The sequence below is a fragment of the Toxorhynchites rutilus genome, chromosome 2 (assembly GCF_029784135.1).
Source record: "Toxorhynchites rutilus septentrionalis strain SRP chromosome 2, ASM2978413v1, whole genome shotgun sequence".
Lineage (NCBI taxonomy): Eukaryota > Metazoa > Arthropoda > Insecta > Diptera > Culicidae > Toxorhynchites > Toxorhynchites rutilus.
The window spans coordinates 30,153,310-30,168,927 of record NC_073745.1 but is presented as its reverse complement, the minus strand read 5'-3'; the positions used below and the strand labels follow the sequence as shown (position 1 = coordinate 30,168,927).

The following is a 15,618-nucleotide window of genomic DNA, read 5'->3' as shown; positions in this document are numbered from 1 at the left end:
ATTTTCTCAATTTTTAAAAAAAATTCATAACTTAAAAACTATGATACCTACAAAATTCTTGTCAAAGGATGAAAAGAAAATTGTTTAAATTTTCACAAATAATTAGTAGAACGTCTTACACCACACTTAGGTCGCTGAAAGCTAAGATTATGAAGACATACATGACATACATAACATACATGGATCGAAACATGGTAAAACGTGCATGCGGCAGTTTCAGGAAGCATCTATCAATAGTCATCGAAATGGGGAGGGATTTATTTACAATTCAGCCATTCCATGTCAAACCGATATAGTGGTTATCAGAATTTCGTGGGAAATGGAAATTTTGTTCTTTGTCGCAAACCATTAGACCCGTATTTTTTTGATTTTTTTGTTAGGGTGACCGTTTCCATTTTAGGGTGGTCCGAAAAATCGAATTTTTGCACGTTTTTAAAAATCCATAACTTTTGAACTACTGAACCGATTTTAATGATCAATATATGAAATTAAAGACAATTAGCTGATCTTTTTTGAAAGAAAAACCAGAGTTGCACAAAATTTTAATTTTGGTTTTGTTATTAATGATTGTATTTGTTTTTTACAGTTTTCATGGTCTCGGGACCAAAGTCGCTACATTATTTTTTTTTTGGAAAGCTGAGATTTTTTTACATAGCATATCTCGAAACCAGAGAGGCGTTTTTTTCATTTTTGAGTTATTATTTTTCAAAGATTACCAATGGTCCGAATCTGGACCGTCTACTGGACCGATTCAGATGATCGACATATCAAATTAAAGCCAATAAGCTAGTCTTGTTTGAAAAAATATTACGCTCTGAATAGATTCTGAATAGATGGATTTTATTTTCGTAATTGATTATATCTGTTTTCTATAGCTTACATCGTTTCGGGATCAAGAGCGCCATATTTTTTTAAATATTTTTTCCTGAAATCTGAAGTTTTTTCACATAATATATTCGAATACCAGAGAGGTGTTATTTTTCGTTTTTAAGTTATGATTTTTCAAAGTTAACATGTTTTCAGTTTTCGTTCAATATTTGTATGCGACTAGACTGGATGTATGTGACTATAATCCAATTAATTGGCAAGTGTGTTATTTTTTCAAGAAATGCTAACTAGGATTGAATTTGATATGTCGATAATCTGAATCGGTCCTGTAGTTCAAAAGTAAGAATTTTTAAAAAAAAGTCATTTTTGAAAAAACGGAAAAAATGATTTTTTGAACCATCGGGTAACGTTGAAAAATCATAACTCAAAAACGAAAAAAAACGCCTCCCTGGTTTCGAGATGTTATGTGAAAATCCTCAGTTTTCCATAAAAAATATAAAAAAATATAGCGCGCTTGGTCCCGAGAGCATGAAAACTATAAAAAACAAATACAATCAATAATGACGAAACCCTAACAAAAAAATACGGGTCAAATGTTTTGCGATAAAGAACAAAACTACCAATTTTCACGAAAATCTGAGAACCACTATATCGGTTTGCCATGGAATGGTTGTATATACATATAAAATACTATGAAAACAATAAAAAACAAATACAATCAATAATAACGAGAGCAGAATTCGAATTTCTGCAGGTATAGTAAAAAAGGTGATTGGCTTCAATTTGATATGTCGATATGTTCAAAAGTTATGGATTTTTGAAAAAAGCCATTTTTGGAAAAAAGAGGAAAAAGTTGATTTTTCGGACAACCCTAAAATGGAAAGGGTCACCCTAATAGAAAACAAAAAAATACGGGTCAAATGTTTTGCGATAAAGAACAAAACTACCAATTTTCACGAAAATCTGAGAACCACTGTATCGATTTGGCATGGCATGGCTGTATATATATATATATATATATATATATATATATATATATATATATATATATATATATATATATATATATATATATATATATATATATATATATATATATATATATATATAATCTCGTGTCACGATATTCGTGGCCGAACTCCTCCGAAACGACTCGACCGATTTTAATGAAATTATGCACAAAATGTTTGTTAGGCATGAGATTAGGTCGTAAACTATATTACGTACCGCTAGGATACCAATATCCGTATATTCAATACCGATTAGGGTGACACTATGCAAAAAAAACATTTTTTCTGAATAAATTGAATATTTTTTTTGTGTATTTTTTTTAAAATTTGCTTTCACAAAAAAACATAAGAACCCAAATTTTCATCCTTTTAATCCCGTCCCACTTTTTTATTTGTCGATTTTAGTTTTTTTTTTGGTAAACATAATATCCAAATAAAAAAATTAACCGCTGCTCAATTTTCCTACAGGACGAATTTATTTACGTTGTTGAATGCCAAATGGTGCTACGTACGCTTCACCTTCACCCACACATGCGGATGTAACCTCAATTCGTCTAAAGCTACGGGCATCGACAAGGTACTGGAAACCTTATCGAATAAGCACAATGAATTATTGAAATCCTTCAGATCACACAAACTCGGATAGCAAAATGTTAATCACGCTCTTGTCATCAATCCAGATAAATTATAAGCTGGAGAACACGTGTGTTGATTCAATGATTCGAATTAATATTTATGAATATGTGGTTACAAGAGATGAAACAAACAAGGGAGCTCGATGGATTTTTATTAACGAACGATGATTCAACGCAGCTAGGGCAACGTCATTCTACGATGTCGTGAGCTGTACCAACAATTCATGGTCGGCATGTACGCGAAGGTAGGGGTGGAACCACTGCGATTCCTACGACACAATCGACATAAGCAGCATTAGGACGAATAAATTCACCTGCGAGAAGCTATCAAAAGCAATACCGATACAGCCTTTTCTATTACCAGGCTTAAACGCAATGTATTGTTGTGGAAATCGATAGTGTAGTTGCCTCGGAAATTTCAGATCCGTCTACTTATCAACTACATTCCCATATTCTGAAAAATGATCGAGTCAGAATAACTCGAACGGATCGAATTTTTCATTCTGTAATTCGTTCGACTCAAGTCCAATCAAGTTGTGATAATGTTCTAATGCATGGCAACTTGACATAGACGACATTGGGCTTCGTGTTTTATTTCTGTAAAAATAGAAACGGATTTTCGGGTGAAATAAACACGCTTTGAAAACGAAAAATATTGATGGAAATTAACTATACCCTTTCAAATATGTTTTGTATGTAATACTGTTACGGGGTTTGAGGAAGAATCAACAAGTCCCCTAGTTCCCACAGTCGATAGTGTGTGAGTTGTCCAAAAATGACAAGGTAGAAATGACAGATGGTAGAAAAACGATAGTCGAAGCAAAAGAAAGTAGATTGAATTGAATAAGGAAAGTAAATTTAAGGCATACGATAATAAAAGAATAATTGTTGAACTAAAGAAGATAAGGCAACCAAATGTAAGTAGGAAATGAAATGAAATAATTATGTTTGTACTTATCGAAATAAAATAGCTTTTAGCAGTTTCCATAAAAACGCTGATTTTTTCTGCTCAAAGGAGAGCTTTGATAACTTCTCGTTCAACAAATACAGTAACATATTTTCTGCAAGTGGGTAAAAATAGTGTACGAATATTATGTCTGATAATGTTCTTATATTATGGATGAAATTTTAGCGGAAATGTGGTTAAAAAATATATAAAAAGAAGTTGAGAAGATGAAGTGGAGAGGGTCAGGACTATGTCATCTTTCGGTCGGCTAATCTGAAAGAGGCAAGGTTGCCACATTTCCATTGATCGATTAAATTTAAGTCGAACAGATGTCAAAATGCAAAAGTCGATTTCGTTCGAATCGTGGAATGCGATCGACTTTCAGACCAATCGGGTTCTGGAAAAAGAGTTAGTGTTTGATATTGATCCCACAAACATGGTGCATGGCCCATGATCTGAAGTTTTTTCCGCCTTGCTGTTATCGCCACTTGTTCGTTTGTTCTTCATCAACGAATGGATCAAAAACGTAAAACCCTTCAAACATACTTACAATATATTACTTTTTGTTTATTCAATAACCAAAATAGTCACTAGGAATAATTTATTTGGCAGAACAACGTTTGCCGGGTCAGCTAGTTTTATTATATAAAGAAGGTTCGGGAGAGTAATAAACTATCATACGCACCTACCCGGAAGAAACACAAGTGCCGTTCCAATACCGCCGAACGAAAAAATTGAAAAACTGATTGAAAAGAATCCAACAAGATCAATCAGGTCCATTGCTCGGGTAAGCGGATGTTCGGACTTCTTAATCCGGCGAGTAATGGCCAAAAACTTTGGCTATAAGTCGTATGCGTTACGCAGAGGTCAATTCATGAAAGCTGCGACCAAATCACGACGATTGGAGGAAGCTAAAAAAAAATTCCCGAGTTGGTTGAAATATCCTCATCAGACTGAACCTATAATGTTTTTCACTGATGGAAAAACCATCAATCAGGATCAAAAGGTGAATCGAAAGGCAAGTGACTTGCATCAGATCGTATTCAGGTTCCTATCGTCATGTCAACGAAGTTTCCGACCCATGGGTTGGTTCTAGGCGTAATCTTCAGCGAGGGGGATGTAATGCCCCCGTATTTCTTTGATCAAGGACTACAGCTAACAGCCGATGTATACTTGAAGGTTCTGCAGGATGTTGTTGTCCCGTGGGTGAAGAAGGTTGCTGCTGGTCGTCATTTCATCTTTCAACAATACCTGCAACAAGACATCTGCTCATAATGCCAGAAAAACCCAGAAATGTCTTGCTGAAAATGCTCCGGAGTTTTGGGAGAAGGAAATTTGCCCCCCTAGCAGTTCCGATATCAATGCTTTGGATTATTTTGTGTGGGGCACCGTCGAGTGGAATACCAATAGAGCGTCTTACTCCTCACTTAGGTTGCTGAAAGCTAAGATCATGAAGGCGATGATAACATGGATCGAAACATGGTAAAACGTGCATGCGGCAGTTACCGGAAGCGTCTATCAATAGTCATCGAAAAGGGAGGAAGGGATTACGAAAACAAATAAACCACAACAAATTCATCGCATATATCTCTGACTGGTGTAAATTTTCTAAAATAAGTCGTTTACTGCAGAAATTCGTCACGCACCTTATATATTCAAGGTGTTATTTGACATAAGAAATTTCAACTAAGTATCAATAAAAATTGTGCTAGTTGATACTTCGTTGAGACGGCAAAAAATCCTCTTAAAAACTTTAGTGCCATTCAAGATGTTGATGTCATAAAGTACAAGACATGTGTGAAGAGAAGACGAAATATGGTAAACACAGAATACATTGGACACGGAAAAAGCGACTCAATATCCGCGTACCAGGACGAGTAGAGCAAACCAGAGCCTCTATAACGGACCCCAACCTGTTATATGATGGATTGAAATCTGGGCTACCAGCTGGTATATTTTCTGTCGACATTGAACATTGATTTTGAGCCACGTTTGGTTCATTTTTTTTGTTGTGTACTAATGCAGAGTCTGCTAGCTTTTAGGCAAACACCGTCTTATGAGGAGGCTTAACAATGCGATTCAAAATGTTTTATTGATACCATCCTTTCGATGCTTTCACTTCCATTTGCAAAAAAAATTATAGGAGGTTGTGTCCAAGATACGACCGCATTGTTGACGTAGAACTACGCTGTTATTTTATATAAGTTGCTTGTTTATACCTTCGGATATTATTCTATAATGCTGTGAAATTTTAGAAACAACTGCTTAGTAGAATAATCTCTGAAATGATTTTTTCATTGTAGAATCAGTTGGCGATAATTGATTGATGATTCATTCTTGCCCTCGCAAAACAATCGTATGTCGCGATTTATTTCATGTCAATGCATTGAAAATTTACCTCGAAGGCTATTCCGGTGGCCTTTTTCGAAATTGACATGAAATTGACATGTTGCACCAGCACCATTATTCCATATCTCATAACTACATCAATATATCTTTGGCACGCGAACCCAAATAACTTATAACATTCCAGTAAGATATTCAAGATGCTTAGTATTCCCAAATAATTTTTTGGTGCACAACCTTAACGTCTGCTTCGCCATAACGTCAGTTTAATGCATTGATGCATTCTCAAAGGCACAAACGAAGCCCTTATGAAGACGGAAAATAAACAATGTTAACTGCTTGGAAAAAGACCGAATTATGCCACACAGCTTGTACTCTGCTGTAACACACATCGATGCGAATTCGCTGATGAGTTTGTCAAGAGCGACCGCCTTCACCACCAGCGGAGGGAGCTTGATTTTGGTTGCTGCCTGGGTAACGGCGTTTACATTTTCGACCGACGCGCCGAAATCGCCTACTTCGCTGTTGTTCGGTGCGGTATCACATTCGCGAAGGTTCGGTTCAGTCGCTTATCTCGAAATTTTATTGCCCCTGGCAATGCGTTCGTTTTTTGCAGGGCTCGAGCCTGCCTTCCTCTTCTTCTTGCTCATCGCACACTACGCGAAGCGTCCAATTTATGACGCGGAAAGAAGAACACACGATACGAATAACGCGAAAAACGAACAGAAAAATTAAACGACGATTTCCAAGTTGGATTACCACTGGTGGGGTCCAATCTTAGATCGAAGAGCAGAGAAAGCAAAGTGAACTGGATTACTCAACAGTCCGATGCCGAATGAAAGTTTGCCTCAGCGAGATCCACTGTTTATACTCTAGGCAAGTATTCCCCTTCATTCTTCTTCTTTTCCTTTGTTCACGGAGAATTTAAATCCTACGATTTCCCCTCCGTTGGTCGTCGATAAGTTGCTCGTTATTGTTAGCTCTGTTCGGGAAAGCACTCAAATGGACAGAACAAATGTATGGGAAAATAGAAACACTTAAAGTTTTCATGAATTTTAACCATTTACTAACAAGGGGATTCTAATGTATGGCATATTAAACAAATCTTACGGAATTTCCGATTCGTTTAGTATGTAAATCGCCAAAATCCGTTCGCGGCAAAAATAGTTATTAACGTTAACTTTATTTCATAAAAACGTGACCTGTTTTCTGATTTGACACCCTCAATGAAAGACGTAGTTCTACGTCAAAAAATGTATCTCGGATAAGCGCCCGATCTTATCCCGCGAGTCGAGAAAGATCATCGTTCAACATCTGTGATGAAAAATAAGCACAATGCATAATGGTCCAGGAGATGCATTTATATGGAAATTAGCATTTAGAGCTCGACAGTTATTCTATAGATAAAAACTGTCTTAGACGAAGTTGTTACATATGATAGAGCGCTCATTTTTATGTTATCAAAAATAGGGTCGATCAAATACAAAATATAACTTTCTTACCTTTATAGATAGAGGTAAACATAGTTCGACAACATTGCAGTCCCAGTTATTTGAGACATCTTTGTAGAACACAGTTTTTTTTCTATCTCTTGAAATAATCCATATAGCGCCTTTTTTCTAAGTTACTTCAGGGTCACTATGAAAAAACTGTTTTTTGCTCTAACTTTTATATTTCAAATTCTACATACAAACTGTTCTCGAAAGACATTCGGAGCTTACTAATACAAACATTTTGCGATGCAGAGCTTGTCGATATCTCAACTTCACTCAAAGTTTGTTGATATTTCTTCCCAAAAAATACGTTCTCTGCAATTGTTTGTCATTATTTCTTGGGCAAACATAAACGAATTTTATTAATGGCATTTGAAAGAGTATAGTTCCCTCTACATTATGTGTGATTTTTAAAACTATGTTATTTTTCATGTTTGAGTAAATTAAAATTGAAATCATGGGTTTCTGGGTTTCATGGGTTGAGTAGGATCAAGATATTGACAAGTTCTGCATCGCAAAATGTTGGCCTTGATAAGTTCTAAAAGGGAACTTCATGAACCACCCTACATTTTAAAGCTTATCGCCGTTATCTCTCACGCTTAGCTTGAGATGAAAGCTTTTCCATTGTCATACCATAACCGATCGTTCTGCTCTTGATCTAAATCCAGTCTAGATAAGAGAGAAAGTTGTAATATCTGTAACAATAGGCGAACAATTACTCAAGCCAGGTTCTACAGAGGATAGAAGCGACAGAATTAGTTAGTCTGGAATCTGCAATCGTATGAAATAGATCGATTTTCAAAATTATCAGAAGATTAGATTTTTTGCCTGAGAATAAAATACAGTTCAAATCCATCAACATTAAATCTTATGTGCGGATACATAAAGTGGTCCTTCGAACCGGATCATATTCCGGTGTGAAAATTGGACAGTGGAACAATTCGCGTTTGTCATAAAACAATAGTTTGTTCGTGCAGTGAACAATAGTGCATTGTGTTGTGCTAGCACAATTGAACAAAAGACAATTATTACACGAATAAAAGGAGGTTACAGCAACACATCCAGTTGTGTTGCTGTAACAATCCACGTGGCAGATTCTTTGGAAGTGCTTGGCAGACAAGGCGGATCATTCGGAGTTTCCCAAGAATAGGAATTTGAGGTAAATGGTCTGTGGTCCTTTTGCATGCAAGGATTGCATTGGTGCTTGGGTTGAGTTGATCAAATGCGACAAAATAAAGAGAATTGATAAACATGAACAAACTAGTTTGATTTCTACACATCGTGGTCCCTGTTCTTGTCTCGGAACATTGCTGGGTTTTTGTTGGCTCGGTTTTCCTCTGGTTGGCTATTGTCTATTGGGTTGTCAGTCAATTTTATGAATATTAAATACTACACAATCGATTCAGCTAACCAAGTTCTCAGTGAGTTAAGTGAAGTGCATTGTAGAAACCAATCGTTCCGTGGGAGAATAAAATATTCGATTCAAGATGAATAATAGCTTGAGAGAGCTTTTGAAACGGGAACGGAGGCTACGTACCACGATGGACGCAGTCTTCAGTTTCGCGAATAATTTCAGTGAGGAGAATGATGAAGATCAAATAGAAATTCGATTAGAACGACTAGAAGATGCATTCAAAGTGTTCTGTGAAGTGCGAGAAAAGATTGGTTTGATAATGGATGAAACTGCCGAAGACGAAGATGAAAGATCTGAGGAAACAACGACTGTACGCCGAGCAAGATTGGAGGCTGCAACGCAGAAACGAGAAGCTGAAGATGCCGCGATTCTCACAGAGGTCGAAGATTTGTACTGCCGTACCAAGGCCTTACTAGTGCAGTACCGGACGAAAGACACCAAGGAAAATCACCCACAATCAGCGCCAGTTACCACGATGTCAACGATAAAACTTCCAGAGATCAAACTACCACTCTTCGCTGGAAGACTACACGAATGGGTCACCTTCAGAGATGCCTTCAAGAGCCTCATTCACCAGAATGAAAGACTCTCGGAAGTAGATAAATTTACTTTCCTACGATCGTCGCTTTCTGGGGAAGCACTTCAACAAATCGGTTCAATAGAATTGTCTGCTCTAAATTACTCTATTGCTTGGAATGTATTACAAACGAGATATCAAAATAAAAAGCTTATTGTAAAAGCCCATTTAGATGCACTGTTTGCAATCGAAACAATGAAACGAGAAAGTTTCGAGTCCCTTAACCACGTAATATCCGAGTTCGACAAAAACCTCCAGATGTTGAGTAAGGTAGGAGAGCATACAGATGGCTGGAGCACAATTCTAGTTCACATGATTTGTGCCAGACTCGATCCTGTTACTCTCAGATTGTGGGAGACCAATCACAATTCTAAAGAGGTACCTACTTATGAAAATTTGATAACATATTTGAAAAATCATTCATCAGTACTGCAATCAGTGGGCTCAGCCAAACCATTTCAAGCCGAAGCTAGGAAAGCAAAACTTGTGGTGAGTCATCCGTCAACGCAGTCATCCACTCACACGCCAGGTCGATGCTTTTTTTGTTCTGAACCATTTCACTCCGTTTTCCTTTGCAAGAAATTCCAGAAAATGAAGCTTTCCGATCGATATGACTGTGTTTGAATTGTCTTTCACCAGGGCATATGGTTCGACAGTGCACCAAGGGATCCTGTCGTAATTGTGGAAGAAAACACCATACGCTGCTACATACATCCAACGAATCCTCGAACAATGCACCACAATGTACCTCCGTTCCACAACCGACGAATCGACCTACAGTAGACAGCCAACGCCACCAGACACAACCACCACAGACGAGACCGCAAAACCAGCTCACCACACAATATACATGACCGAGAGAACACGGTACAACATCACTACATGCTGCCCACACATTGTCGCATAACACTCACCCACAGCAAACCACAGACCAACACGTACCCCACACCAACCTCATCGCACTTCCTGCGCACAGTAGTATACCTACGTGTCAAATTTTACTATCTACCGCTATTGTGCGCGTAACTGATTGCTACGGTAACGAAAACCTCGTGAGAGCCTTGTTGGATTCCGGCTCTCAACATAGCTTCATAACAGCAACTTGCTGTCGCAATCTCAAACTGAAAGAGTTTCCAAACCAGATGGTAATACAAGGAATCGGAACCCATCGCAGTTCATCTAAAGGAGTTGTGAAAGTGAACATCAAACCTCGAATGATACCAATCTCCAATTTCAACGAAGAAATTTACTTCAACGTTCTTACAAAACTCACTATTCCCCTACCATCTCAAAGCTTCGATGTGAGTTATTGGAATATTCCAGAAAACATAAATTTAGCAGACCCAGGTTTCTTTGAAAGCGGAGAGATTGATATGATCATAGGAGCAGAATTCTTCCTAGATCTATTGCAAGATGGGAAAATGAAATTGTTCGACACTGGTCCGATCATCCAGAACACCTCACTCGGCTGGATTGTTTCTGGGCCACTGCTAGATCCACACGACCTGACAGCAACGACCGTTTCATACGCCTGTTCGACAGCCGAACTTCAAGATCAACTAAGCAAGTTTTGGGAACTGGAAACATGCTACGTGAAAAGTACCAATTCAATCGAAGAATCCGCGTGTGAGGAAATGTTTAATCAAACGACAACTAGAGATGACAGTGGACGTTTTCGAGTAAGTTTCCCAAAGAAACACGGCGTGATCGAAAGGCTTGGAGATTCAAGACGAATTGCAGAGAAACGTTTCGCCGTCAACCCACAGCTTAAAAAGTTGTACTGTGATTTCATTTCTGAATATCGTTCCATGGGTCACATGGTTGAAGTCGATGAAAGCGATATCAGTGACGTAGCATATTACATGCCGCATCATGCAGTGTTGCGGCCAGATTCTACAACAACGAAGCTACGTGTTGTTTTCGACGCGTCTTGTCGAACCACGTCAGGACTATCACTCAACGATGGCTTGATGGTTGGGCCAACTGTGCAGGACGATCTCATGTCAATAATTTCACGTTTTCGCATGCATCAGGTGGCTATAACAGCAGATATCGTCAAAATGTATAGGATGGTCAACGTACAGAAAGAAGACCATAGACTGCAAAGAATCCTCTGGAGACAAAATCCTGGTGAAATGCTACGAGCTTTCGAGCTCACCACCGTAACGTACGGGACCGCTTCAGCTCATTTTTTAGCAACACGATGTTTGCAACAGCTCTCAATCAATGGAGAATCTTCGCATCCAATTGCTGCAAAAATTCTACGAAACGATTTTTACGTAGACGATCTAATCACGGGGGTAGACGAGCCTGAGGAAGGAAAGCGTTTGGTAATCGAAATGATTGATCTTCTCAACACCGCTGGGTTTATACTGAGAAAATGGAATTCAAATTGTGAAAGTGTTAAAACTGAAATTCCCGACGATCTTCGAGATGATCGAAGCTTGATTGCAATTGATGCATCATCCACCGTGAAAACTTTGGGTCTCACATGGGATCCGGTCAACGATTGTTTCACATTTTCAGTCCCAATGTGGAACGAATCTCCGATTATTACCAAGAGGATAGTTTTGTCTGACGCTTCGAAATTGTTTGACCCTTTAGGTCTCATTGGTCCTGTTATAGTGCAGGCAAAAATTTTTATGCAAAAATTGTGGACGATAGACAGTAATTGGGATGACCCGCTGTCGGAAGATCTCCAAGAGTACTGGAGCGAATACCGGAAAAATCTCACCTCATCAAAGACATTTTCCATTCCGCGTTGGATCGGATTCAAACGCAATTGCGTCGACGTTCAATGGCATGGCTTTTGTGACGCATCTGAGAAGGCGTACGGAGCATGCATCTATCTGAGATGTTCACAATTAGATGGTTCAATCACTATTCAACTGATGACTTCTAAGTCACGAGTAGCTCCTCTAGACGAGACCAGAAGGAAACGAAAGAAGCAATCGATTCCTCGACTGGAGCTATCATCTGCCCTTTTGCTCAGTCACCTTTTCGACAAAGTTCATCGTAACATTCCTGTCACAGAAAAGGCGTATTTCTGGACAGATTCCACAATTGTGAAGTGCTGGTTGGCATCTAGTCCATCGCGTTGGCAGGTGTTCGTCGCTAATAGGGTGTCAGAGATCCAACACCTGACAAAACATGGTGTATGGAATCACGTTACGGGAACGGAAAATTCCGCTGACATTCTCTCTCGTGGGATAACTCCTCAGGAGCTGCAGAGACAACACAGCTGGTTCAATGGCCCAGCATGGCTGCATCAACATCCGATCAACTGGCCAAAAGAGGCACATTCAACGGTTGAATATTTTGATTCTGCGATTTTGGAAGAAAAAGTCAGTGTGTCAATGGTTACACAGCATTCTTGCCGGAACGATACATTTTATCTACGATCCAGCTTCCCGAAACTGGTTCGTTTAATAGCTCTCATCCGCCGGTTTCGTCATAATGCTCAAGAAAGGCATCGCTATTGCCGAATTGGCGGACCGATAAATTCCAACGAGTATGAAATAGCCATCGAACATCTTGTTAGATTATCACAGCAGGAATCTTTTCACCGAGAATATCTCAACTTAGCGAAGAACAAACAAGTGGAACATTCATCGAGAATTCGTTCCTTAAATCCACTGCTACAAGATGACATAATAAGAGTCGGGGGGCGTCTTAGACACGCCTCAGTGTCAGAAGATCGGAAGCATCCTATAATTCTGGACAATCACCATCCATTGTCTAAGTTGATCCTCGACTATTATCACATCCAGTTGTACCACGCAGGACAACAAATGCTTATCGCCAGTGTTAGAGAGAGATTTTGGATCACAAATATCCGAAAACTTGCTCGGAAGGTAAGCCATAAGTGTGTGATTTGTTTTCGGGCCAAACCTCGAGCTACTGAACGACTGATGGGAGATCTTCCCCCAGAACGTGTCACTCCAGCTCCACCATTCCTCAGGGTAGGACTATTGTGGCCCCTTTCATGTAACCTATCCCAATCGACGAGGAAGTCCAATGAAATGCTTTATATCGATTTTCGTCTGCCTCGTGACGAAGGCAGTTCATTTAGAGCTAGTAGCCGACTTGACCACCGAAGCGTTTTTAGCTGCTCTAAAGCGTTTCATCGCACGGCGCGGAAAACCCATTACTATGATGTGCGACAACGCGAAGAACTTCGTTGGGGCAAACCGTGAGCTCAAGGAGTTGAGAAATCTGTTTTACAAACAGCAATTTCAAAATTCAGTCGTCAAGGAAATGGCAGAAGATCGAATCGACTTCAAATTCATCCCAGCTCGATCTCCGAATTTCGGTGGGCTCTGGGAAGCTGCTGTCAAATTATTCAAGGGCGCTTTTAAAAGAACGATCGGCACAAGAGTTCTGCAGTACGACGAAATGCATACGGTGCTTACGCAAGTCGAGGCGATTTTAAACTCGACACCATTAACTCCTTTAAGCAATGATCCGGGCGACTTTGAGGCCCTCACCCCAAGTCATTTTTTGGTGCAAAGACAACTAACAGCAGTTGCTGAACCTGACCTAGAATCTGTTCCAACCAATCGATTATCACTCTGGCAAAGAGCCCAAAACTACATCCAATTGGTGTGGAAAAAATGGACCACACTTTATCTGTCCGATCTTCATAATCGGACAAAGTGGACCAAGCAACGCAACAATATAGCTATTGGAACCATGGTCATTTTAATGGACGAACGATTACCACCGCTAAAGTGGCCTCTTGGCCGTGTTACAGAAATACTTCGTGGATCTGATAACAACATTCGGGTCGTGACGATTCGCACACAAGGAGGAACATTCAAGATTCAAGCGATTTCCAAGGTGTGCGTCCTTCCCATTCGCGACAATATTAATTCAAGCGACGGGGGAAATTAATTCTGTCATCAAATATACATTCGTACAATCAATAATTTATACACTTCACGAAACCGAGCCGATATAATGTTCCCTGACGTCTTGTCGAATAGATCCTGCTCCTAAGGTACACTACGCATGTTTTGGTGAAGGTCCCAGTTACAATTTCCATTGTGGAGTCCTGCTAACGTCCAATAATTTGACCACTTGAAGGATGAAATTAACCATTACGTCATAGAAAAATTCAACGAATTTTCCGTGAAATCAAACTAATGTTTGTCATGTTGTACGAGATACATCTCGCCCATTGAGGAATTCGAACAGGAGGATTGATCACCCATCCAGCTTCGAATTCTACCAACCAAGAAGAAGATATCAAAGTTACCAGAAAGCAATACCAGAGAGTAATCACCGACCGTCGAAGCAGTACCGACTATCCGTCCACACCATCCACTAGATTCCTTTGCGATAGAAGACAACGAAGGAGCATCATCTCTGCCATAGACGGCGGAGCCGGGGGCCAGAGGGCCCCCGGTACAGGGAAGTCTTTTTATTTTATTTTAATTCAGTTTGAAAAAGCCCTCTATTTTCTTTCCCAGCAATGATGTCGAACCACCCCAGCCAGGGTGGTTTGGAACGGTCCGTAGTCTCGAGATACTAAACCACAGGAGCATCCACCATCCACCAGCGAAATCGAACGTACCAGCAGACGAGTTTACCTTACACCAGCCACCAGCCGATATAAGGAGAAGAGTTCCAATTCCGAGTACCACAGGATTTATATGGCTCTCGCAGAGACACAGGAAACGCAGCATATCAAGGGCACCCAAACAGTACAACTGCAAATGCAGTTCCTCATCAGCAACATCGAGTTATATTGTATATGAATTTAAAAATGACAATGTTGAAATTGTATCATTAGTTAGAACCAAATAGTTATGAATCAGTTAGTTGAAATATGTTATCAATAGTTAGTTGAAATATGCGCTATTTCAAGGCGGGCGGTATGTTCACGCCAAAAAGGGAACTTCATGAACCACCCTACATTTCAAAGCTTATCGCCGTTATCTCTCACGCTTAGCTTGAGATGAAAGCTTTTCCATTGTCATACCATAACCGATCGTTCTGCTCTTGATCTAAATCCAGTCTAGATAAGAGAGAAAGTTGTAATATCTGTAACAATAGGCGAACAATTACTCAAGCCAGGTTCTACAGAGGATAGAAGCGACAGAATTAGTTAGTCTGGAATCTGCAATCGTATGAAATAGATCGATTTTCAAAATTATCAGAAGATTAGATTTTTTGCCTGAGAATAAAATACAGTTCAAATCCATCAACATTAAATCTTATGTGCGGATACAACGGTTTTGATGTAGAATTAGAAATATAAAATTTAGAGCAAAAAAACCCGCTTTTTCATGGTCACTATAATGCAACTTAGGAAAAACGATGCTAAATCGATTATATTAAAAGTTAGAAAAAAGCTTTGTTCTAAAA

At 39.3% G+C, this 15,618-nt stretch overlaps 2 protein-coding genes across 6 annotated transcripts in view; one reads left to right on the top strand and one right to left on the bottom strand.

Annotated features, from left to right (window-relative positions):
* The window catches only part of LOC129767624 (atypical protein kinase C), a 440,627-nt gene that overhangs the window by 22,349 nt on the left and 402,660 nt on the right, over positions 1-15,618 (bottom strand). The window lies entirely within an intron of this gene.
* On the top strand, positions 8,746-15,008 carry LOC129765630 (uncharacterized). The gene is made up of 4 exons (XM_055766043.1): positions 8,746-9,267; positions 10,170-13,211; positions 13,309-14,088; positions 14,790-15,008. The coding sequence occupies exons 1-4, from the start codon at positions 8,746-8,748 to the stop codon at positions 15,006-15,008; spliced, it is 4,563 nt and encodes a 1,520-aa protein (XP_055622018.1).